This window comes from Rhinolophus sinicus, linkage group LG06 (genome assembly GCF_036562045.2).
Source record: "Rhinolophus sinicus isolate RSC01 linkage group LG06, ASM3656204v1, whole genome shotgun sequence".
Taxonomy (NCBI): Eukaryota; Metazoa; Chordata; class Mammalia; order Chiroptera; family Rhinolophidae; genus Rhinolophus; species Rhinolophus sinicus.
Window position 1 is genome coordinate 261,073 of NC_133756.1, and position 23,414 is coordinate 284,486.

Below are 23,414 nucleotides of genomic sequence, written 5' to 3' on the forward strand. Positions count from 1 at the left end.
ACAACTCTTAAATAACAGCTCCCTGAACACAACCAGATTGCTAGAGCTAAAAAAGAAGTAAAGAAAAGCAAAGCAATGCAACCCCCACACTTACAAATTACCGGAGGAACAGTGCTAAGTGGTTAGGGCATGGGCTCTAGAACAAGCTGGCCTGGCTTCCGATCCTGGCACTTACTTAACTAGATGTTGGATCTTGGGCAAGTTACCCGATCTCTCTGTGCCCGACAGCACCCATTTACAGAACTGACATGGGGAGGAAACAAATGAGAACATGGGAAATTCTCAGAGCAGAGCTTGGCATATGACAAAGGCTCTAGAAACAAACATTAGTTACTATTATTGTCTTCATTATTGATGGAATGAAACCTTAGTTACTAAAGAAATAAAAATTAACAAAAATCCAAAAGGCTTGAATTGTTAAAGAGAGAGTTAAAAAATAGGAAATGCAAACATTAAGAGGTATAAAATTAATTAAACCAAAAAGCAATGATGAGTAGATCAAAACAAAACTAAAGAACATAACTAGGTCCACCTTCATTTTTTTCAGAAGGAAAAAGATAGTTAATGCAGACAACTACGTGGTAAGGCCAAGATTTTCACACATTACTTGATCAAGAGAGTAACCTGGTACAATCTTTTTAGAAGATTTGTCAATTCATGTAAACAGCCAAAAAAATAAATCTATACCCTTTGATGCAGTACTTACAATACTATTTACACAAAGGAAATACTTAAAAGATGTGGACAAAAGTTCATACCAAAACATTTTATTATAGAATTGTGTATAATATTGAAAGAATGCAGAGCAACTGAAAATGTTTAAGTAAATTATAATATATCCTTAAGAGGTCAATGTTTACAAATTGTTTACAAAATTCTAATGAGATGGGAAGATACTAAATATGTCATAATTAAATTGTAATTATTCAATAAAATTGCATTTCAAAAAGGCTATAAAACTGTATTTACGATACAATCAATATACAAAATACTACATGCATGTAGATATATATGTGTCTATATATATATATCTACATATTCTAGAGGAATAGAAAAAGAGAACAAACACAATTATAAAGACTGAAATAAAACACAACTTTTGCTGTATCTCTTTTTAAGCAGAAGGGGAACACAAACGGAGGTAGGGAGGTGGTGTGACGCAGCTGAAAGAACACAGACAGACCTGGCTTTGAGCCCATCCTAGCCCCTCACCAACAGATGACCTTACATAAGTTTACTGTACCCATCTGATCCGGTTTCCTCATCTGATGTGGGGATAATAATGCCTACCTCCAAGGGTTATGAGGACTCCACGAGCAGACACAGAGTCAGGCACACAGGAACTCAATACATGGCCATGACTCCCAGGATCCCCACCGTTACCACTACCCGAGTAACAGCGGCTAACATCTATAAAGCACTTGATGTGTGCCAGGCACTTTTTTTTAAGCGCTTTGTATATGTCAAACCTCCAAAGGAAGAAGTTAGTCCTCTTATCCTTATTTTACAGATAAAGAAGCACTGACTGGTACAGAGAGACTAACTTGCCCAAGTCACTAATAAGTAGCCAATAAGTGGCAGAGTCAGGATCTGAAGGAAGCCGGGCAGTCAGCTCCAGAGCCCATATTCTGATCCACCAGGAAGTACTGCTGCTGATTATTACTGACCCAAAGAAGACCACGGAGGGGCTTCAAAATACACTCCGGCTCTCAAGTCACCTTGTGGGAGGAGTAAGGGAGGAAATGGAAAAGGAATACACTATCAAGATAAAGAAGAGGTAATGGAAATACTTAGTCAAATTACCTTGACACACCAAAAGAGCTTTACGACAATCATCCATGCTGAAGCCCAGCTCCTGTAGTCTAGCCAACTGTAACTCTAAGGGAGAAAAAGATATATGATTTTTATAAATAAATTTATGTAAATTAACCCATAGACTAATTTAAGAAAAAAAGAAAAAAATTCAGAAGCTGGTGACTAAAACATTTCATTTCTCTAGGCAAAGTAGGTTCCTCGTGGAAGACTTTTATCAAGTATACCCCGAAAATTTTAGGAGTCTTTTCCACATATTGACTGTGTTTTTAAAAGCTTAAAAATGAAACTTAGCATTATCCACACAACTTTGGAGAAAAACGCAGTTTAAAACTAAACCTTAGCATTATCCATAGAACTCTGGAAGAAACTGTAAAAGGAAATACAGGCTAGAGCAGGTTGGTATGGGGTGTTTTGTTTCTTTTTAAATTAAAAAAATTAGGCATAATTATGACTTACAATTATACTTAATGACATACAGTTACACTCTGAACAATTTAATAGGGCAAAAATAAATCTGAGAAGTGAAAAAGAAGGAGAGTTGGGGCGGCCAGATGGTTCAGTTGGTTAGAGCAAGAGCTCTGAAAAACACAGTTGCCAGTTCGATTCCCACATGGGCCAGTGAGCTGTGCCCTCCACAACTAGATTGAAGACAACGAGCTGCCGCTGAGCTGCCAGAGAGGCAGCTGAATGGCTCAGTTGGTTAGAGCGCGAGCTCTCAACAACAAGGTTGCTGGTTCAATTTTCGCATGGGATGGTGGACTGCGCCCCCTGCAACTAAGATTGAAAACGGCGACTGGACTTGGAGCTGAGCTGTGCCCTCCACAACTAGACTGAAGGACAACGACTTGACTTGGAGCTGATAGGTCCTGGAAAAACACTGTTCCCCAATATTCCTCAATTTAAAAAAATTTTTTTTTTTTAATATTTTGTTGGGGAAGGGGAACAGGACTTTATTGGGGAATACTGTGCACTTCCAGGACTTTTCTCCAAGTCAAGTTGTTGTCCTTTCAATCTTAGTTGTGGAGGGTGCCGTTCAGCTTCAAGTTGTTGTCCTTTCAGTCTTAGTTGTGGAGGGCGCAGCTCAGCTCCAGGTCCAGTTGCCGTTGCTAGTTGCAGGGGGCGCAGCCCACCATCCCTTGCGGGAGTCGAACCCGGCAACCTTGTGGTTGAGAGGACACGCTCCAACCAACAACTGAGCCATCCGGGAGCTCAGCGGCAGCTCAGCTCAAGGTGCCGTGTTCAATTTTAGTTGCAGGGGGCGCTGCCCACCATCCCTTGTGGGAGTCGAGAAATTGAACTGGCAACCTTGTGGTTGAGAGCCCACTGGCCCATGTGGGAATCGAACCGGCAGCCCTTGGAGTTAGGAGCACAGAGCTCTAACCGCCTGAGCCACCGGGCCGGCCCAAAAAAAATTTTTTAAAGGAGAGTTACTGAGTGGGTTTTATAGTCAAACACCTACCTAAGACAGGATCCAAGGTACGTTTTGTCCCGTCTCTGATTTCCTCTCCAACTCGAGCCACACCAGGAAGGTAGCTACCAGGACTGGCCTCCAAGGCCACCGCGTCAGGCACTGCAGTATTGGCTTGTTCTGGGATGGATTTTGCAATGGCAAGAAATAGCTGAACATCATTATAGGAGAGTCTGATATCCAGGGCTTGTAACTGAATCTATCAAAATTAAAAAGGCGGCAGTTTTTTAAGTTGCATTTGGTTTTACATCCACACCTCCTACAGGTACAATTCCTAATGCAAGTTTTAGAAGTCTAATAGACACTACACTAAATTTCTCATTTTGAAGACTGGGAAGACCTTGAAATTAAGCACTAATAGTCATGCTAGGAGATCAAATGTTCACAAAACTGTGCCAAATAAAAAACACTAAGCTAGGAAAATTACTAAAACTAGTATTTCAGTAGGACGACTTTCATACAAGTAATCACTAAAGCAGAGGGTCAAAGAATGACTCCAGGGGAGACAGGATCTCCTGTTAGCGACATTAGTTAATCAGTTTTGCTTTGATCTATTTAATATTTTAAATCTCTGAAACAAACTGACCAACCAACAAAATCGTCTCTTCTTTATTCAAATGTAACTTTCAATGAGTCGAGTGCCACACTATTATTTCCTAAAAGCTGGTCTTCCTCAGAGATTAGCTGTACAGACACCAACACCAGACCGCTTTAAAAAATGGCATGACTGTTCGAACATTCTGGGTATGGTGCCTTATTTATTTACTTATTTTTTAAAGGCTGAAAACCAAAATGGCTTTTCTGTCCCTGACCATCTCCTTTGGTTCAAATGGATTGATTAATAAGCATTCCCCCTCGACCAAAGAAATAAAACGCCAAATTCATAAGCCTTCCTTGCCTGGCTTCACCCTCCCTTGCTTCTACACCTTACAGCCTCCTCACTTCACTACATACCTGCTCGTTCTAGTGAGAGTTTCTTGTCTCACGTTTGCTGGGCCATTCCCGCCCGACTTCACTGCTTTCTAGCATGCTCTCTGCCTATTTACATCCTACCGCTCCACTCAGACAAGCCTTACTTTGAATTCCACTCACAATCAATATTCCCACCTACATTCTTTCTGTAAACTTTTACAGAACTTCAGGATTACACCAGACAATTAAAAGGTCTTTTATCCTCCACAAGACTGCAAGATCTTAGGACAGAGATGATGTCATTTTTTATTCTGTATTTGCTGAAGGAACGAAAATGTTGTTGGGCTCAGCACAGTAAATAAGTAGTTCACGGGCAGGAAAGTGTTGGAGACTTCATCAATGTGTTATACAACAGATTTTTCGTCATTACCTCCAGGATAGGTGGAAAATCTTCACTGTTGAATGCATCCATCAATCCTGAACTATTCTGATAAGAAGAATTCCCCACCAGCTCCACTTGAATTTGTACTGGATCAACAATTGAAAGAGCTGTATCCTGCTCATTCCCTAGTCGGCATGAAAACACCTAGAGAATGAAATGCAATACAGCAAGAATTCATGTCTGATTTAGAAAGAGTCCAACCAGCAGCAGAAAAAGAGACTATCTCAGAAGCAATCAGCCCTATATTATCACAAGACCACTAACAACTGATGAAATAAATACTGTGAAGAGTGAGGCCGGTACTCTCACCCACTCTCACCCACTGCCATGAGCAAGCACAGTGGTTCACCATAGGAAAGGCAGTTAGACAATACATAACAAAAGGCTTAAAAGTCTCACACTCTTAGATGCAAAAATCCTATTTCTTTCTAGGAAATGGCCTAAGGAAATAATGCAAAAATTCACTGAACCATTATTTAATAGTTAAGAAAAACAATTAGGGGCAATCAAGATTGTATCATTCAATCTGTACTATCTACTCAATGGAATGTTTTGTAGCCATTTAAAAGTGATAAAAGACTATATGGAATGCAGGAAGATAGTTACAACAGATTATGTGAAAAAGCAGCCCATTCAAATTAATACCACGCCCCAACTTTAAGGAAAGAAACATTTCAAAATGTCTATACACATTATACACGTATATGGAGGGATAGGTGACTTTTCCCCCTCCTCCCCCAATTTTATGTATTATAGTTGTTACTTTCATAATTGAAAATAAATATATGAATTACTGCAGCTGAGTACGAGGTACATTGGGGTTCATTATATTATTGTTTACTTTGTCCAAGTTCGAAATGTTCTATAATAAAACGTTTTAAAATAAATAAATTTTATTTATGAGGAGAGAGAAGGGCGGGAGGACTCCCTTCCTGGGACCAAATTACTTCGCATACTCAAGAAGAGTACAGAAGAAAGCATTCATTTTGGGCTCCCTTGCTCCACCCCCTACCCTTTTTGCTTTTTTTGCTTTTTTGGCATTTTCTAGTGCTATTGAAAAACATGTGACACCAAGGTCCTTCGCTTTATTTAAAATTAACTCATTTTGCTTTCTTTATAAATTCTCCCCCAGTGACGTATCAAGGAGGTATTAAAATTCAGACCCAATTGTGCAGCCTAAAAAACAAGATTGAAAGGAGTTTCTAGGAATCTCAAATATTTTGCCATGTAGCTTTTCTAAGACTTTGAAGCAGGAAAGTTCCATTTTCCTTTTTTCTTCAGGGGCTTCTGCTACACAAAACCCAATTGTACCTAACAGTTCATTAATCAATCACCAAGATTTTCCATTCAAAGCTGGTATTGTGGTGGCCTGGAAAGCAGATGAATTGCAATTTCATGATCAACTCACATCACACCAGCACGTAAATCCTTCCTCTCAAACTGAGGCTTCTTTACATGAGAGAAGTGGTCAAGAAGTGAAATCTCTACAGGTTTTAATCTGCTACATCTGACCAGAAGAAACATACTGTATGCAGTTGACAGTGAAAAAATAAGTTTTGCTCACTCAATCTCTGAACAATACCACTGGAAAGAACAGGGCATGAAAAGTTCAAATGTAAAGGGAAAGGAAATGATAAGTAACCCTGACCAAATACTCTAATATTATCACAAGAGGAATGTTAGCTGAGATCAGTGAATTAAGGACATTTGATAGAGATAACAAGCTGCCTCATTTCCCCTTCTGTCTCCACAACCCCTGGCCTACAAAGAACCAAAGCAATTTTTGTTAACTATTGTACAACGTAATTTTCAGGCTACAAAGGCCAATCCAGTGCCAATTATCTCCTTCAGGAGATTAAATCAGGGCCTAGAGTACCACTAGCAAAGATTCACTCCTTTAGGGAGGCATGACTCCCTGGATGTGCCCTTTTACAGATCAGATATTCCTAAAAGGAAGACACATAAAATCCTTAACACCGTCTACAAACAAGTTCCCATGACCACAAAGACCTTGGCCTTCATAGCGGTCATGGCAGGGGAAATAAGAACCACTCCTCACCTCCTCACATTTGCCAAGGACCAGACCTGCAGAACTGCAGGACACAGCAAGGAGCCTGACTGGGTGATGGGGACTAGGAGGGTCTCCCTGAACTACTCGAGGAAGGGATGGGGTGAGAGGGACCCTCCGCACACTGTACAGCCTGACATTGGAGGACTCGATTCACAGATTACAATACCGTCATAGATCTGAGGAGAAAACGAAGAGAAGAGGGCAGGCGTCCTCCAGTTCCATTAACTCTTTGCCATAACGGAAGTTTAGGAGGTACAATTCTCTTCCAGCTGCTTTACTCTTGAGCTGAACATGTAGTATTTTGAATAACACATAGATTTCTTACCTCGATGCCAAACAAACTTCCTGAAAAAGGGCGATCGACAAACCGGGGCTTGTAGGTGAGCACTGTGGTGCCTTTGAGAATAATGGCATTGGTATCGACGCAGGAAACATCTTCCACGACCACAAACTCCGTGCCTGCAAAGGACAGCATCGTCAAGCAAGCCACCGCTGCGAAGCTGGAGAGTACCAGGATGTCGCAAGCCAGGCACTCGTTTCCACCGGGGGTTGGGGGGGGGGTACATTAACCAGTAAGATTTGCTCCCCAGGATGTCTGTCGACATTCTCCTTCATGTCATCCTGAACAAATCCTCTGCATTTGGCCAGGCACAGCTGAGCCAACAGGGCACTGCACAGGCAGAAAAGACTGGAGTGCACCCTCTCTTTGTAATATATGTTTAATCTAGGTCTCCAGGGAGGACTAACAGATATCCAGAAGCTCAGGATCATCCCTTCTCCAAAGGATGCCCTGCTTTAAAATCCCAGGAAGGAGATTCAGGTATGAATGTTGGTCAGGTAGCGCAAGACACTACATCATTTATGCAGCTGTCCAAGCTGCTTTCAAAGAATATAGACCAATCTAATGTAGATTTTTCAAATTAGTACCTGCCGTTTCCTACTCATTTGTACATGGCAAGTTTACTTCGCTTTACGCACTATGTGTTTTCATCAAAAAATCATGTGTACATTGATCTTTCAAAACTAAATCAATTTAAAATGCATTGTACTGCCGGCTTCCAAGCCACCAAATAGTACACAGGGAATAATAAAAGATAACAATAAATATACAAATATCAACAGCTGTATCAGAAGAGTTCACTAGTTAACAAAAACCATAATAAATCTGTTTGCAAAGGAAAATATTCTTTTTGTAAAGAAAATAATAATCCCCTCACTTATGTACCTTCTAAACTGATATTTTCACGTGCCAAATTTGCCCAAACTCAGTAAGGCACATCTGTTGGGGCCCTGAAGATCAAACAGAAAATTGAGGCCCGATTTGACACTGGGAAAAAAGACCAGGGCTGAGGGAGTACTCCAGCTGCACATGTGCATTAAGCAGGCAGAGGAGAGGGAAAAGGGACCCTGCAGCCGCAGCGTGGGCCAGAGCCAATTTGCACCTAAACCCGGAAGTCAAGAGCTTCAATGCCTGTTGGTCTGTAAAAGATTCAAATGTACAAGGGCTCTTGTCAAAAAATGAAAGACAATAGAAAAGGTCTCCGGCCAGACACATACGGAGCCTAACATTCAGACTAAGAAGCAGCGACTCACACCTCCTCATGCTCACCTGTCACATTGATCTTCACCTCCAGGTGCCTTTCAGTGGACACAGGAAGGGAAGACCGCTTGGTAACTACTCCACTCTTCACAGTTTTGGGAACTATAGCAGATTCACTGCTAGAGTTACGGTGGCGAGAAGGAGTAACATTAGTTTGTTTCTTAATATCACTGGGAGTGTGGAGAAAATCATGGACTAACAGCAGCCAGTCAAATATGAGAAACACGCGGAGATTGTTGAGAACTACGGTAAAACAGGAAGAATCCTTTGTCGATCTATAAGACAGAAGACAAAAATAAAATAGGAAAGGAGAAACATATTTCATGAACTTACAAATGTATTACTCAGTTTTGGCAGGTGGTATTCCAGCATTTTCTAAACTGACAGCGTTGAGTCTTAATAAACTCTGAACAATGGTTTTAATAAAACATTCAATGTATGTTTTCAAAAGTTACTCATATTTTTAAGCAAGAAGTAATATGCTGTGAAAACGCAGTATAGTGCAGTCCAGCGGTTCTCAACCACTTTTTGTCCCCTAGGAGACATTGGACAATGTGTGCAGACATTTTTGATTGACACACTGGGAAGCCTACTGGCATCTAGTGGGGAGAGGCCAGGGATGCTGCTGAACAACCCACAATGCCCAGGACAGTCTCCACACAAAAAATCATCTGACCCAAACATGTCTGTAGTGCTGAGGTGGAGAAACCGTGATACAGTACAAAGAACACAGGCTGAAAACCTGTCACAAGTTGTATCATCTTGGGTAAGTCACCTACCTTCTCGGAGCCTGTTTTCTCCCTTATAAAAATGAGAATTATTAATATCATAAGAGATAAAGCACCAGGCACAGAATAGCTGTTTGGTAAGTGTCAGTTCCCTTCCCTACAGGCTATTTCACGAAGATCAATGAGTCTCTCTTTCTTTGATGACTAGGATCACTTCTTTATAAACACCAACTTTACACACTATACTAGACGGGTTCTCTAGCTGGAACTGACCTGAGAGTCCAGATCTTTTAACCTGAAAAGGAGGACAAATGACATTTACTGTGGGTATAACCCCAAACACCCTAGAAGAGGAGTTGGGGGGAGGGGAGGAAGAGAATGTTTGTTTTGTAGCCCCCGTTACTCCAAATTCTCTATTTGAGGTGAAAACTCAAGGAGGACTCTCAGCCTGGCTCAAACCATGGGGTGGTCAGGGGCTTATCAGACCCTATTAGTACATAGTAGGCAGAGATGGGGAGGACAGAATAAAAATGGGCTAGAAACACCTCTGTAGGGTTTTTTGGGTTGAACTTTTGTTCTATGAGCCCCAAGTGACTCTGGGGCTCTAGCTACTACGTGTACGTGGTTCCTTGCCCTGACAGCGCTCCTATTCTGGAAAAGCTGATTTGGAGATATTTGCAAGGCTGGCTGCCCTAGTCTCTTATTTCTCCTAAACCTGGCTCACTGCCTCCAGAAAAAGGGCACAATGATGTATGTCTCCTTTATACAGACACAGCATTTTTCACAGAAACACTTTACCCTTTTGTAATAGAGAAAAAATGTTGCCCTCAGTAAAATTTTTCCACCCCATTTTGAACACAGATCGTCAGAGCTATGCACTAACTGGAAAGGCAAAGTGTGTCTGATCTCTTTTCTGGAAAATATTTCAAGCCTTTAAACACTGTGAAGTGATTTATATTTGACATACAAAATCCCAACAGAAGAGCAATTCTTCTTGAGACACATAAAGCGTTCAAAAGTTCCAATCAAGAGAACATTTTAACCCTCTCACTAACAATGGTACTTTTGTTAGCAAGAACCAAGGTAAGACTTTATTATTTGACTCCAAGAAATTATATACCTTAGTATATAAACAGAATAGCATTTCAAGGCTGCTTATGATTTAAAAACAAGATAGGTGGAACAACTAGCTAATAGTTTAGGAAGCCAGATCAATAATAATAAAGCAAATCCAAAAAGAAATTGTTTCTGCAGACGGACCAAATATATGCAAGCCTCCAGTTCAAATAAACATCATCTTCAAACAAAGGAGCTGCGAAGCCCAGCCAGCCTGGCTGCAATGAGCCCGACTGCTAGAAACATGGCGGGCGTGAAGACGGTTAGAAAGGACCTGGGCTTTGCAATCAGAGGCCCAGGTGTGAGTTCTGACTACTACACTTACTAGCTGTGTGACCTTCGAAGAGGTCCTTAACCCCCTCTAAGCTTCTATTTCTGCATCTGTAAAATGGGGAGGAAGTCACCCGCTTTGCAGACTTGTTGTGAGAATTAAATTAAAGGTAGGTAAAGTGCCTGGCTCACAGTAGGGCCCTAAGAGGCAATTAGCACTCCTATTACTGAGCTTTTTAAAAGTGCTTACACTGATGCTGAAGTTGAATACTACTGAATGTCAACTATAATTAAATATATATACTGGGGGTGCCAAAAATATATATACACATGACTTGTAGTCATCTTTTGTTATCAGTATATATTGAGTATTACAATTTTAATACAGTTTTTTCCTTTCTTAAAATGTATATACATTTTTTTTTGGCACCCTCTATATACAGACTCACGGGATGTGGAATACTGCATAGGGAATATGGTCAATGGAATTATAACAGCTATATACAATGTCAGAGGGGTAGTAGATTGGGGCAGGGTATCACTTTGTGAGGGGTGTAAATGACTATTACATTGTTTTGTACACCTGAAAATAAATTTTTTTTTAAAGTTTAAATGTTTACTTTGCTAAACTTCCCAAAGGCACACGGAGAGACCAAGACCTCTTCCTAAAAAATATCTCCACCCTGAGAAATTCACTGAACAGCACACTGAAATGTCAGGCATATTTAAACATGTAAATATGGGAATTATCTTGATGATTTTTCATTTTTTGCCTAACCAAATTTTACCCAGCCTTTCACTGACTGGTCTATATTCACAACACAGCTGATGACACTACGCACTAATAGATGAAATGGACGTCGGTTCCAAAGGCCTCCTTCTGGATTTGCATTGGAGGATTTCTTTAGATCAGGCCTCATTTTTCAGTTTTCAGGTCAATGCTCACTTAGGCATAAAGTCTCACAGTAGTGTACCATAAAGTAACACAAGCTACACCGAGAATAACGCAGGCAGGCAGTGCGCCAGAATTATCTCATTTAATTCCTACCCATACCTTATAAGGTAGGTACAGTGACTCTTTTCTATTTTATAGAAGAAGAAAATGCGGCTCAAAGAGGTTAAACAACTTGTCCTAGGACACACGGCTAGAAAGTGGTAGATCGAGGTTTTGTGCCCGGATCTGTATGATTCTAAAATAGTACATGCACCTTCCACAGACATTACTACCTCCCATAATACCCAGGAGAAAAACAATCCAGTTCAAAGAGGTTAACGCTCTTTTTACATAGAGAAGTGAGTCAGCAAGACTTGCACAGATAAATTAGTAATGCAAGTCAAAACCACTTTCCCTTCTGTTATTTCTATAGACAAAAGTCTCTTTTTTCTCAAACGAGCACAGTTTCTTCCTTCCCCAAGTTGCTTTACATACTAAAAAAGTCTACAGATTTACAGGCAGGTTGATTTCAAGAATCTGGCTTAAAGCTAAACATTTTTTTTTTTTAAACAACAGAGACATCTTTTGGCCAATAGATGAAACTGCAAGGTTACAGGAACACTGAGTTAATATCCAGCATACTGCACTGATACGCCATTATCTATTTATCTTTTCAGTGGTTTCTTGGTCCTTTGATGCTCTAGAGTCGACAAGGCCTTGGACCACTGGCCACAAAGGGAAATACGTCAATAAAGAAAGGCAGAGTCAGGGTCTGGATCTGCTACCTGAAGTGCAGTTCAATCTGAATGGATCCTTGGGTCGTGCTGCTGTTCTTGGAGGGCTGAAAGATACAACTGAATACGTTTGTCATGCCAGGACTGGTCTTCTGCCCAGCGTAGCGGGTGTCAAAAGCCATCATGGAATGGGAAACCAAGTTGATGGACTTGGTTTGGTTGGAAAAGGTCTCACAGAGCAGTTTACATTTCTTGAAGTCAAATCTAAAAGCAAGCAGACAAGACATTAAACTCTTCTATTCTACAAAATTATGTGCATTCAAGATAAAAAGAACAAAAGAAGAAATATGCCTAAGTTCTACAAAGGAGAATAATTTTCATTATGAGATCTTTCACTGATTTGAACAGTGGATTTCATGTCATTGCGCCCTGTATCTTATTTTGCATTTCCAAAGAGATGGTCTTGTCCACAGGAACTTCATGAGGAGGAATCATACCACAGGTTTACCATATCCCTGGTTCATTCGCATGCTCATTTCTCGCCTGAAGTCTAAGAAGGCTGCACACTTGCAATAATCCCCACGGGATTGCTGAGGGGCCCTTCAGTCCTTCATCTGCCAATGTCTGGCCTACCTGAGGCTTCTCTCTCCAGAGTCTGCTGATTTTTTAAGTAAGACCACTATAGCTGAATGGGAACCACCAGATCAAATAATACTCTTCATTACAGAGAAATAATCCACCAGATCAAATAATACTCTTCATTACAGAGAAATAATGCAACTCATTCCCACAGGAAATGCATTTGGGACTGTGTTTTCTTTTTTTAAATAATAAAGAAAGCTGCAATAAGCAACTCTTAATTCTTCAGCACACCACGACAATCCATACAGAATTACTCCACATTGGAAAAAATTAAGGCATAAAAACAAAACAAACAAACAAACAAAAAACCACACTGCTAGCTAACAAGATAACAAATCTGGAGTCCCAGCTTCATTATAACATGTTCTCATCAGCTGAGTTAGATACAGAGCAGGATAGATTTGCAAGGGAAAGACAAAACAGAAGATAGAGTACTTCCCTGGGGAAATTACTAGCCTTGAAGTCCTATTTTAAAATATTGAACCACTCTTCCAGCCGTATCGTCTTACGCTGGTAAAAATTCTATCAGAAAAACAGGAGTAATATCTGCATAACCTTACTTGGCTGTCAAGAGATCCAAATGAGAAGGCCGCCCAGTGTAAAAACACAATGCATTCTTGAAGGTTCTATACTGATTATCACGAACTCCTGGTCTACATCGACCAAGCAAATGATATAAATAAGTCACTGCAAGGTAAGCACATGTTCTTTTGAAAGGTTGCCCAAGTTGCCACTCAGCTTCTATATGTTTCTAAGTCAAAACATGGGTCCAGTATTGCCAAAGCTTCCAATTTTTTCCAAAGAAACTGAAATCCCAACTCTTTATGTGAAAACCCCCAAATTTTAAATGTTGGCCAGTGAGGTGGTCATCAGTGCTGCTCATTGCGGACTTCGGGGTCTCCCACTGTGCAGACACACAGTAAGACTACATTCTTACACACAGTAAGAGTACATCCTGACTCCTTTGTGTGGGGGGGGACCATGTTCTAGCCCCACGGGGTTTGCCAGAGCCTTTAACTGCCATTCGAGACCACTCCCTCTACAGCACCTTTGTTCTCACTGGCACGTCTGTCTACGTTGTCAGCCGAAGTGACTGCAGTGAGCAGAGAGCAGTCCGAGACCCACGGGGCACGAGGAGACAAACATCTTCACTCTTCTAAGTCACTGGTGTTTTGGACTGCCTATTACTACAGCACAGCCTAAACTATCTGGACGGACACAGCGACAAATTTAAACTTTTGAGAAGCACTGTGCACACCACAATCAACTGAGAACCATCCCTCTGCAACCCCTGCTCTACACTGAAGCAAAATACGGGCATTATTTATGTTACTGTTACTGTAATATTACTGTTACTAGAAAATAATAGTATTAAAGCCATACCTGGCGAGGGAACCAGCACCTTCTTTTCCTTTCGGATCTTTCAGCTCTAGACTTACATTTACCATATCCACGAGGAAACACATGCACGTGTACACTTCTCCGCTCAGAACAGTCTGGAAAAGGAAAATGCTCATCAATTCATAGCAGACGATGCCAACGTAAAAGTGGGGTTAGACATGTCAAGACAGCAAATTTGTTCTTCCGTCTTCTTTCCCCGGATAAGTCTGAGGAATGTATGCACAGGATGACCCATCAGCTGAGACTGGGAGACTCACAGAAGAACGTACGGTCTCACTCACATGAATTCTTGGGTCTTGTAAATCGTAAGGCCGCATGAATTCCTCTACGGGCTCTCCAAGGTTGTTCTCTAATAGACCACGGATCAGCTTGTATTTGTACAGATCCAGGGAGCAGTGGACTGAGGAGAGATTGCCATGGATAGATATGTCTGGAACGGTATGACTTATTTCTCTATGAGAAAAAAAAAGGTCCCTTTCACAAATAAATCACTAACTTACAACTGACATATCTCACACCCAAATATAAGAGCTAAAGTGCACCCACCTACATTTTCAACCAGTTAGTTTTTAACTTCCAATGACAAAACTTTCACATGGCTCCGCACGAAGCAAGTTAGTACGACTGAGCGTCATTCTTCAACTGCAGAAAGCCCCTTTTCTCCCAAAACATACATTGACAAAAATCCCCAAATCTGAGTTAACCAAGTAATCTACTAATAAGGAAAAATCTCAGGAGACTCATAAATAATTTAAACATTACAGCTGGAAAAGCAATAAGGAAACGAAGACAAGCTCTTTATTTAATTCTTCAGTTTTGGTGCTAACTAAAGGAAGACATCAGAATTTCATACTGAGCCCAGATGGGACATCAGGACAAAATCTGAATTAGTCGCTTGTCTCAGCTGAGATGAGCAGGAGTAAAGTTGATTATTTCCTGGCTGAGGAAATAATACACCTCACCCCCCCACGGAAGACCTTTTTCTCGACCCTCCCAGGGGTGAAGGACCCATGAGGGGTCCTGCAGACACTACACTCTGAGTTTATAAAATAGAGGGTTAGAACATGACGTGAAAGAGGAATATATAAACAATTCCTTTGTACAGAAACACCTAGATGCAATACAGTGAAAAGAGACCAGTGATGCCACCAGCAAAGACAAGCTGGGGAGGGTTACCAAGTGCCCGCCTGGGTTCCTGCTTGTGCGGCGTGAGACGCTAAGAGGATACCTTGTGTTCAGTTGTCACCTTCTATCTGGCCTAACAGAGTATTATTACCTGCCCGTAAACACTGATGGAAGTGGGTAAAGTTTAGATAAGCAGAGTAGCAAAGCACATTTTGGGGGGGGAGGCATTACTTGAAAAGAAAACAAAGTGTTCCATTTCTAAATAATGAAGCTCCTCTTAAGTCTGCTAAGCCAGTAAAACCAAATACAGCCCATGCCAACCATAACTGAACGCCAGCCAGGGAGCCAGCCCTTCAGTAACAAGAATGAAATGCAAAAATCCCAGTGAGAGCAGCTAAACTGCATCATTAATCCAGACAGGAATGAAAAAGTGACCTTCGAGGACTCGCCCAAGCCCAAGGAGTGCAAAGGCCAAGGAGGGATTAAATCGTGCTCCATACAAACAAGGAGACTGCTTTACAAAATGCTACAAATGAAAACCTCTTTCATTACTTTACAGCCACACCTCTTCTTTCCCTGGCGTTAAGATGCAAATGCTGCTGCTTTCTCTAACATTAATGCCCTGAATTGAAAGACATCACACACTGTACCAGCAGTTTCCCGGCGAGGCACAGGACCAGATGAGCATAAATACCACCGGGGGACCTGTTAATACACACTTGAGGCTCAGCCCTGAGAATCAGCTTCTGGAGGTCTCAGGTAACGTCTGGGAATGTTTAATCTCAAGATCTTTCCCAGCCAGATATGGAATAACAACTGAAGCAATGTTCAAAACTACAGAAAGAAGCATCTTGTGTTTTGAGGCAATTAAAAGGTAAATTAGAGCCAAACTCATTCGTCTTTGTGGAGCACTCTGAGATTGCTTCATGGGATGAAATGGGCAAAACTGTTATTCCGATTAAAGTGGAGCTCCAGGGTAAACAACCAGATCCAGAATCTATTGTACTTGGAACAAATAATTCAAATGTGTCCTCGTCCAAAATGCTAAACTTATGTTCCTTCCTCTTGTTCCCAAGGCACCTGCTGTGACCCCCTGTTTCTAACACTGACGCCAGCACTAAAGTAGAATCATCTGCATGCCTTCCTATAGCCCGCAGCAAACTGGAAGCTCTATGGGGGCAGAAGTTTTTTCTTTCGTCACAGTAGCCCTCGTGTCTACCACATGGGAGGGATTCGATGAACATTTGTTTTACACATGAAGAAAGAAGGGCATGCCTGCTCTCTTTTAGACTTACCTAATAGCACTCATTTCCAAATTAAGATTCTCCTTACGACAGCTATTCAGATAGAAAACACTCACTTGTCCAAATTCCTCTCCACCTGCAATTTCAGGCGACAAGGCTCAGTCAGGAGGCTCCCCCCCGTCTGTCGCACCAAATATGACGGGAAGATCAGCGCTCCACTGTTGTCGTCTGCGGCCTTAGAATATTCTCGTGGACGTCTCTCTGCAGCAAAGATGTCCATGTCTTGTAGATCCACAACAATGCAATCCAGCAGGCACACGTGCTCGTCTACATGGACCCAAGGAAAGAGAGAATGAAGAAAACGAGGCCCGGAAAGGGCTGGCCCTGAACAAAAGCACAAAGCCAAAGGAAGTTCATTCTGTCACGGGAAAATGTCTAGAACTGTCTGCCGCAGACAACTGGGTGTCTGGAAGTCCCCATTCTGGCAGAGACCTCCCTGCCCAAAGCCCCATGTGCTGGACACCTCCTGCCTGCTCTCCTCCACGCCAAGTAAACACTATGCCCCATTTCCTCAGTATCCCTCAGTGTCCTTCCCGTTGCTGTGCTGAGACATTAACTGAGGTTAATGGGGTTATGACTAAACTGACTTAACACGCATCCCTCCCCAGCATATCCAACAGGCCTCTCGTGTAGAGATACCGTTACCCAAAGGTTACAAAATCTTCCAGCAGCAAAACTCTTTTTCAAACAACAATTTCTATCACCCCGGACCTAATCCAACCCACTTTCATTCTTCCCTAGAATACCATAAACTCCTCTCCAGTATACTGACAAATATCCTTCTGGCCCTCACAAAACCATTCTGCCTACAAAATGCCAGAGTAATCCCTTAAAAAAAAAAAAAAAAAAGAAAAACACAGAAAAGAAAAAAAATGAGACCATAACATTCTCTTCCTTTATACACTTTAATGGCTACATTTAATCCAAGGATCTTTCTGTAAATCCCCAGAAGATCCTGCGTAAGCCCACTGCCTACTTTTCCAACCTGATCTTAAGCCATTCTCCACCTTGCTCACGAAGCCTCAGGCTCACTAGCCTGTTTCCCAAAAAAATGCCATGGTCTTTGCTGTCTGAACAGCCTTACCAATGGCGTCACCCTCTTCTCAGTCTCAACTGGGTCCTCTCTGTCCTTTTCGTCCCATACCGTTCTGTCTTTCCTATAACACTTCTCTTAATCTGTCAATATTTAGATGCTTATTGAATGTCTTTCTCATGTAATATGAGAACCATGTCTAACAGTGTGCTAACATACAGGAGAACAAAATACTTTAACACCTGGCATTACGCAGGCACTAAATAAATTAGTTCTTGGTTGTTTTGACTATGTTGATAACTCTGTGAAACAGATGAAAGTGCAGCTGATCTGAAAGAAGGGGGTTGAGGAGATTCCTTCGGGTTGTCATAGAATTCCAGGAAAACACAGAAGCAGTATGAAAACCACTGCTGTAATCCAGTCTTAGCCACAAACAGAGGAATTCCATAAACAAACAGCAAATCAGGAGGAGAAATATTGTTAGGAAAGAGATCTTTCTATTAAACATTGCAAATCACTTCTTAGAGGCATCCACCTCCATGTAAGGCTGGCCTTCCTCCTAACCATTGCTGTCACCATAACAACAACAGAAGACAACACACACGAGTGGCACCATGTGTGCGTCCCACTCCATGCCCCGTATAAATTGACAGGCACCATCACATGGGTTAAGAATTCAGCTCAGTGTCACTATACCATTTACTACCTATATAACTATGGGCAGGTTAAGTTACTTAACGTCTCTTAGCCTTTGTCTCGTCATCTGTAAAATAGGGATTAAAAAAGAACTCTAACAGGGGAGTTATGAGGATGAAATGCAATAATTTATGTAGAGAATGTGCCACAATGTCTGGCATATAGTAAGTGTTCAATAACCACTGCTATGGTGATGATTGTATGATCTCATTCACTCATCAACATAACCAATAAAAACCTTCCTGTCACCTCGTGGGACTGCAAGGAACTGCGGGAAGAGAACTACTCCTCATTTACCTGACGAGCGTGTCAGCAGCCTCCTTCAGCTCGTGTCCTTCAGCTCCCCAAGTCCAATCACATGGACGGATTTTTGTGGCTAATCATATATTCTGCTTCCCCTCTAGCTTCTTGGGGCAACACCTCACTTACCCAATTCATCACCCAAACAGAACCCATTTGAAAACGGTAAGGCCCAGATTAGGCTCTCATTTGGAATGACTAATTCTTAATGCTAGGGAAGGACACCAGTAACTAGATGGTTCAGGGCTTTTCAAAAATGTCAGAGCACCTCTGTTAACTCACACTGGTATTTTTTTAAAGCATTCTTTCTTTCAATTGTTTTAGAATTAAATAGTGGCTTGCTAGGATAGTGTCTGGACAGTGGATTGCAAGGATGAGTCTAAGGATGCAGGAATCATTCCAGTTATAATATCACCATCTGTTGGCAACTCTCTTGTCCTATAACAAAAAAGTCCTAAGAGACAACCTAAATCTCTTTTTTTCTATTTTTTAAAATTATAGTTGACATTCAATATTATTTTATATTCATTTCAGGTGTACAGCGTATTGGTTAGACATTGATGATATAACTGATGAAGTAATCCCCAATAACTCTAGTACCCACCTGACACTGTAGTTTTCACAACATTATTGACTATATGCCCCACACTATACTGTACATCCCCATGGCTGTGTTGTAACTACCAATCTGTACTTTTATACCTTCCCCTTTCTCACCCAGCCACCCAACCCACCTCTCATCTAGTAACCTGTATCTATGGGTCTGTTCTCTGCGTCTATGGGTCTGTTTCTGTTTTGTGTATTTTGTTAGATTCCACAAAGAAGTGAGATCAGATGGCATCTGTCTTTCTCTGACTTATTTCACTAAGCATAACACCCGCTACACTTTCCATGCTGTCGCACCTAAATCTCTTTATTTACACTGTGTCTTGCTAATTAAAGCCACTTTAGAAGTCACCCAATGCTAAATCTACATCCTAAATTTCTTAAGCCTACTAAAGCAGTATCAAAATCACATTATCAGGCGGGCCGGTTGGCTCAGTTGGTTAGAGCGCAGTGCTTGTAACACCCGGTTGCCAGTTCGATTCCCACATGGACCAGTGAACTGCGCCCTCTACAACTAGAGTAAAAACAACATCTTGACTTGGAGTTGATGGGTCCTGGAAAAACACACTGTTTCCCAATATTCCCCAATAAAAATTAAAAAACAAACAAACAAACAAACAAACAAAAAAACACATTACCACTGAAGACACGCTATCACCGTCAGCACCTGCTTGGACAGGATGCCTTCCCCCTGAGTTGCCTGCAACTGTCTCCTGAATTTCCCACCTTCATTAGGCAGCGCTTTTCTCCTCTTTTACCTGGACTACTGGAAACCTGGCCGACAGAGGGTGTGGCTTGTCCTCGCTGTTTGGCTGAGGGTCTGGGCACAAACTCACTCTTCAGGCTGCCCAGACTCATTCCGACAGGAGGCATCACAAACAACCCCTCTGAATGGGTTCCCTTCGGGTCCTCCGTGCTTGTCATTTTCCCCAGACTGTGTTTGGGAGTCCCCACTGGGGAAGCTGAAGGCACAGATTCCTGGGAAGAAACAAAATAAAACTAGAAATCGAGAACAGTATCTTTACTATCCCGGAAGTCCCATCCCAGCCCTTGGGCTCCTGAAAGACTCTGTGACACTTGGCACTTCCCAAGCCTCCCATATCCCATACACAGAAGGGTAAAGGGGACCATGACATTTAGGCCACATCTAATTATTTGCAGAGGTGTTACTATAATTCAGTATTTGTTGAAAACTGGCAATTTTGCAGGAAGACATTATCTTTTGTCTTAAGAGCAAATGTCAAGATGCTAATTGCCACTGGTTTAACTAGATAAAACCAACAAGGGCCAATCTCTCAGCCATATGATACATTGTTGCATTGCTAGAGGGGAGGGCCTTATTGTCCTAAGAAAATGTATCTAACAGCAATATAGTTCCAATGGAAGTGAGCCATGGTAATGTGTTTGCACTTTCTAGAAATCTCCCCTCATGGGTTTACATTACTCATCTCTCAGTAACTGCAAATGAAAACAAAATGGAAAACATAGGCAGTTAGCCATTCCTATTATGTTTTGTTCAAGGACATAAAAATTAAGGGCTAATCCAAAGTAAAATAAATTCTATAATTCTACTGAAAATACTACACACTTCTTTTACATACTTAGTACCTTAACTGCTAACAGGGGTAAATCTTTTTCACTAGAATGACCTAATAACTGGCTTTAGAACTTCCCATGGTTTCTTCACCCAGGCCTCAGAGCTATCCATCTGTGTGGCTTCTGCATCACCAGTGTGTTCTCATCTAGCCTACATGTTTATCCCTCTCATCATTGGAAAAAGAGATAACAGTGCTCTCCTTTAGTTATCTTGGGTGGTAATTACACGTCGCAGTGAAAGAAACCAGTTCTTACTTTCCGAAATTTTTTCTTACAAGGCAAATTACAAGGTAAATGCTATTATTTAAGTATTTCAACATTAAGAACCTTTCCTCTTGCTTAGTTTATTTAAACTCTAGAGTATTTGTTGCTCTTTCATTTGACTCAGCTCTACATCTTCTCTGTAGTTGGTTTAAATAAATCAATGGCTTGAGGAGATTAACTCAAAGCTTTTGAAAGACTGACTTAGAAATTATGATTTAAGTACAAGCTATGATTGAGAAAAATGAAAGGAAAGCATATGTAAAACAACTCAAGCCTACACTCATTAAGACATGGATTTATGTAAAACAATTCTAAACACACAGGAGTCATGAAACTCAAAGGCAAATAACCCCTCTGCAAGCTTTGATTTCAGAATCATTTCCTGTTCTTTAACCACTGGAATGCATTCTAGACAAACCTCACACATGCACGAGTATTGAAAGGCACATGTAAATGAAAAGCGATTTTGGAGGAAAAAAGTCGTTATTCCCTTTACAAGGCCTAGATCCACTGAGCTTGACTGTGCAGGTGGAGAGGCGAGCTTCACAGATTAGTTTATCTGATTACAAATAGTTTAACAAGCAACACACTCCAAGCAACCCTTATGGAATTCTACAGAACAACCACTGGTATGTAACAAGATAAAGTTTTTCCAGGATTTAAGGAAATTAAATCACCAAGAAAGCACTACCTAGACCTTAAATCAATCAATCAATCAATCAATAAGTTGCTTTTGATGGTCCTTAAAACAGGACGTCTCTCTACACAGAAGGAAAGTGCTTCACACACACACAAAAAGAGAGCGAGAGAAACTTTCCCAAGTAATGAGACATTTTAAAGAGTTAGTTTTTTTAAATTTTGTTTTTTTAAGTACATGAGTGTGAATTGACTGCTGAATCCCATAAGGTTTTTCAGAATAACCAGGAGGCAAAAAAGCATATTATACCTTGAAGCAAAACCGATCCTTGTATGCACTGCCACTTAAAATCAAATCCTCAAAAACAAATACAGGGAAAGTTTTTCATTAAAATGCTACAAACTATGTGCATTTATTTGGTTTATTTCACAAAATAAAAACCATTTTGCAAAAATTTCTTGAGATATTTTGTAGTTCTTCTTTACGTTAACTTCAGAGTCAGCTCATGAGCCCAAACACCAGGGGTGCCAAAAAATGTAAGCACATGACATGTATTCGTCTTTCGTCATCAGTATGTATTATTACAATTTGAACAGTTTTTTCCTTCCTTAAAATATGTATACATTTTTCGCGCACCCTTGTATAGATACATCTGTTATAGAAAATCAGTCCTTTACGTTTTTAGGAAGGGAGAGGAACAAAAATGATATTATTGAACTTGATCATCCGTTTTGGTGAACTGATCTCTTCCTAAAAAATTGAGGCCTCAAAACTAAGACTTACCACATACAAGAATGTTCCAAAAAACTTACTGTAGGTTCCAAAGATGGTTCCCTAGGAGGAATTCAACTCAACCTTGGGAAGTAATAGCAGCGGAGTTGGAAGGAAGATGTACCCTGAGGTGAAAATGGGAACAACACTCGTGGACAAACACCAGTTCTGACACATTGATTAATATCTAGTCGTGTTAATTGTAAATACCTCATACTAAGGAAAAGTAAGTAAGAAAGTTTAGAAATAGTTCCCAATCTTTCTTTTTTATGAACGGATCTTTCTGTTATGTTGTTAAGTCCGTGAACAGCATAAGCTTCTCCCTCAACTGTGACAACAAAGTTTCTTCATGAAGACCAAGGTTACTCATTCTCTACTCATCCTACTGTGAAAAGACCGATGATGGTGGATTTCACTTTTACTGTCGCAAAAGGGAGCCTGTTTCTCCCGATCAGAGCAGCCTCCGGCAGTGAGGCCTACTATTCCAACAGGAAGGAGGGCTTCTCACCGCAGGGTAAACACGCCAGCTCTCAGGCATCAGCTCTACCTTAAGACTTGTCTGCCAAGCATGTGTGAACCCGGTGATGCCCTTCCTCCTGCACTGCTGCTTTGCTTCACCCTCTGCTCTCGTCACTAAATCTGGTTTATCTGAGTGGCTGTAAGTAAGGTGCTATGTGGACAATGTGACCTCTAGCCCTTCGTCCAAGTACCCTTCCGCCGAGTCCTGAGCCCAAGGTGACGACACACGGCCATGGTTCCTGTGGTTCTTTCTCACTGCTTTGTTGTGACTCCTCTCCTTAACCTACACATTTCCACTCACTGAATCAAACATTTTCAGTTGAGGATGTTTAGGTTAGTGAGTAAATGGATGAATGAGAAGTAAAACAAATGAAGAAAAATATGGAAACAAAGGAAGAACAATATGGTTTGAAAATCATAAAATTAGTTG

General features: G+C 41.1%; 1 protein-coding gene across 12 annotated transcripts in view; it reads right to left on the reverse strand.

Annotated features, from left to right (window-relative positions):
• VPS13D (vacuolar protein sorting 13 homolog D) overlaps positions 1–23,414 on the reverse strand; it is a 236,404-nt gene that overhangs the window by 155,055 nt on the left and 57,935 nt on the right. For 9 of the 12 annotated variants that reach the window (XM_074334030.1, XM_074334032.1, XM_074334031.1 and 6 more), the window contains 11 exons: positions 22,004–22,051; positions 19,956–20,175; positions 16,619–16,829; positions 14,415–14,586; positions 14,116–14,228; positions 12,142–12,354; positions 8,318–8,583; positions 7,034–7,167; positions 4,626–4,781; positions 3,275–3,482; positions 1,804–1,878 (listed from right to left, as the gene is read on the reverse strand). In XM_074334030.1, coding sequence (XP_074190131.1) covers positions 1,804–1,878; positions 3,275–3,482; positions 4,626–4,781; positions 7,034–7,167; positions 8,318–8,583; positions 12,142–12,354; positions 14,116–14,228; positions 14,415–14,586; positions 16,619–16,829; positions 19,956–20,175; positions 22,004–22,051 — 1,816 coding nt within the window. The remainder of the gene's footprint in view (positions 1–1,803; positions 1,879–3,274; positions 3,483–4,625; positions 4,782–7,033; positions 7,168–8,317; positions 8,584–12,141; positions 12,355–14,115; positions 14,229–14,414; positions 14,587–16,618; positions 16,830–19,955; positions 20,176–22,003; positions 22,052–23,414) is intronic. The other 3 variants (XM_019756290.2, XM_019756289.2, XM_019756286.2) reach the window with 1 other exon arrangement.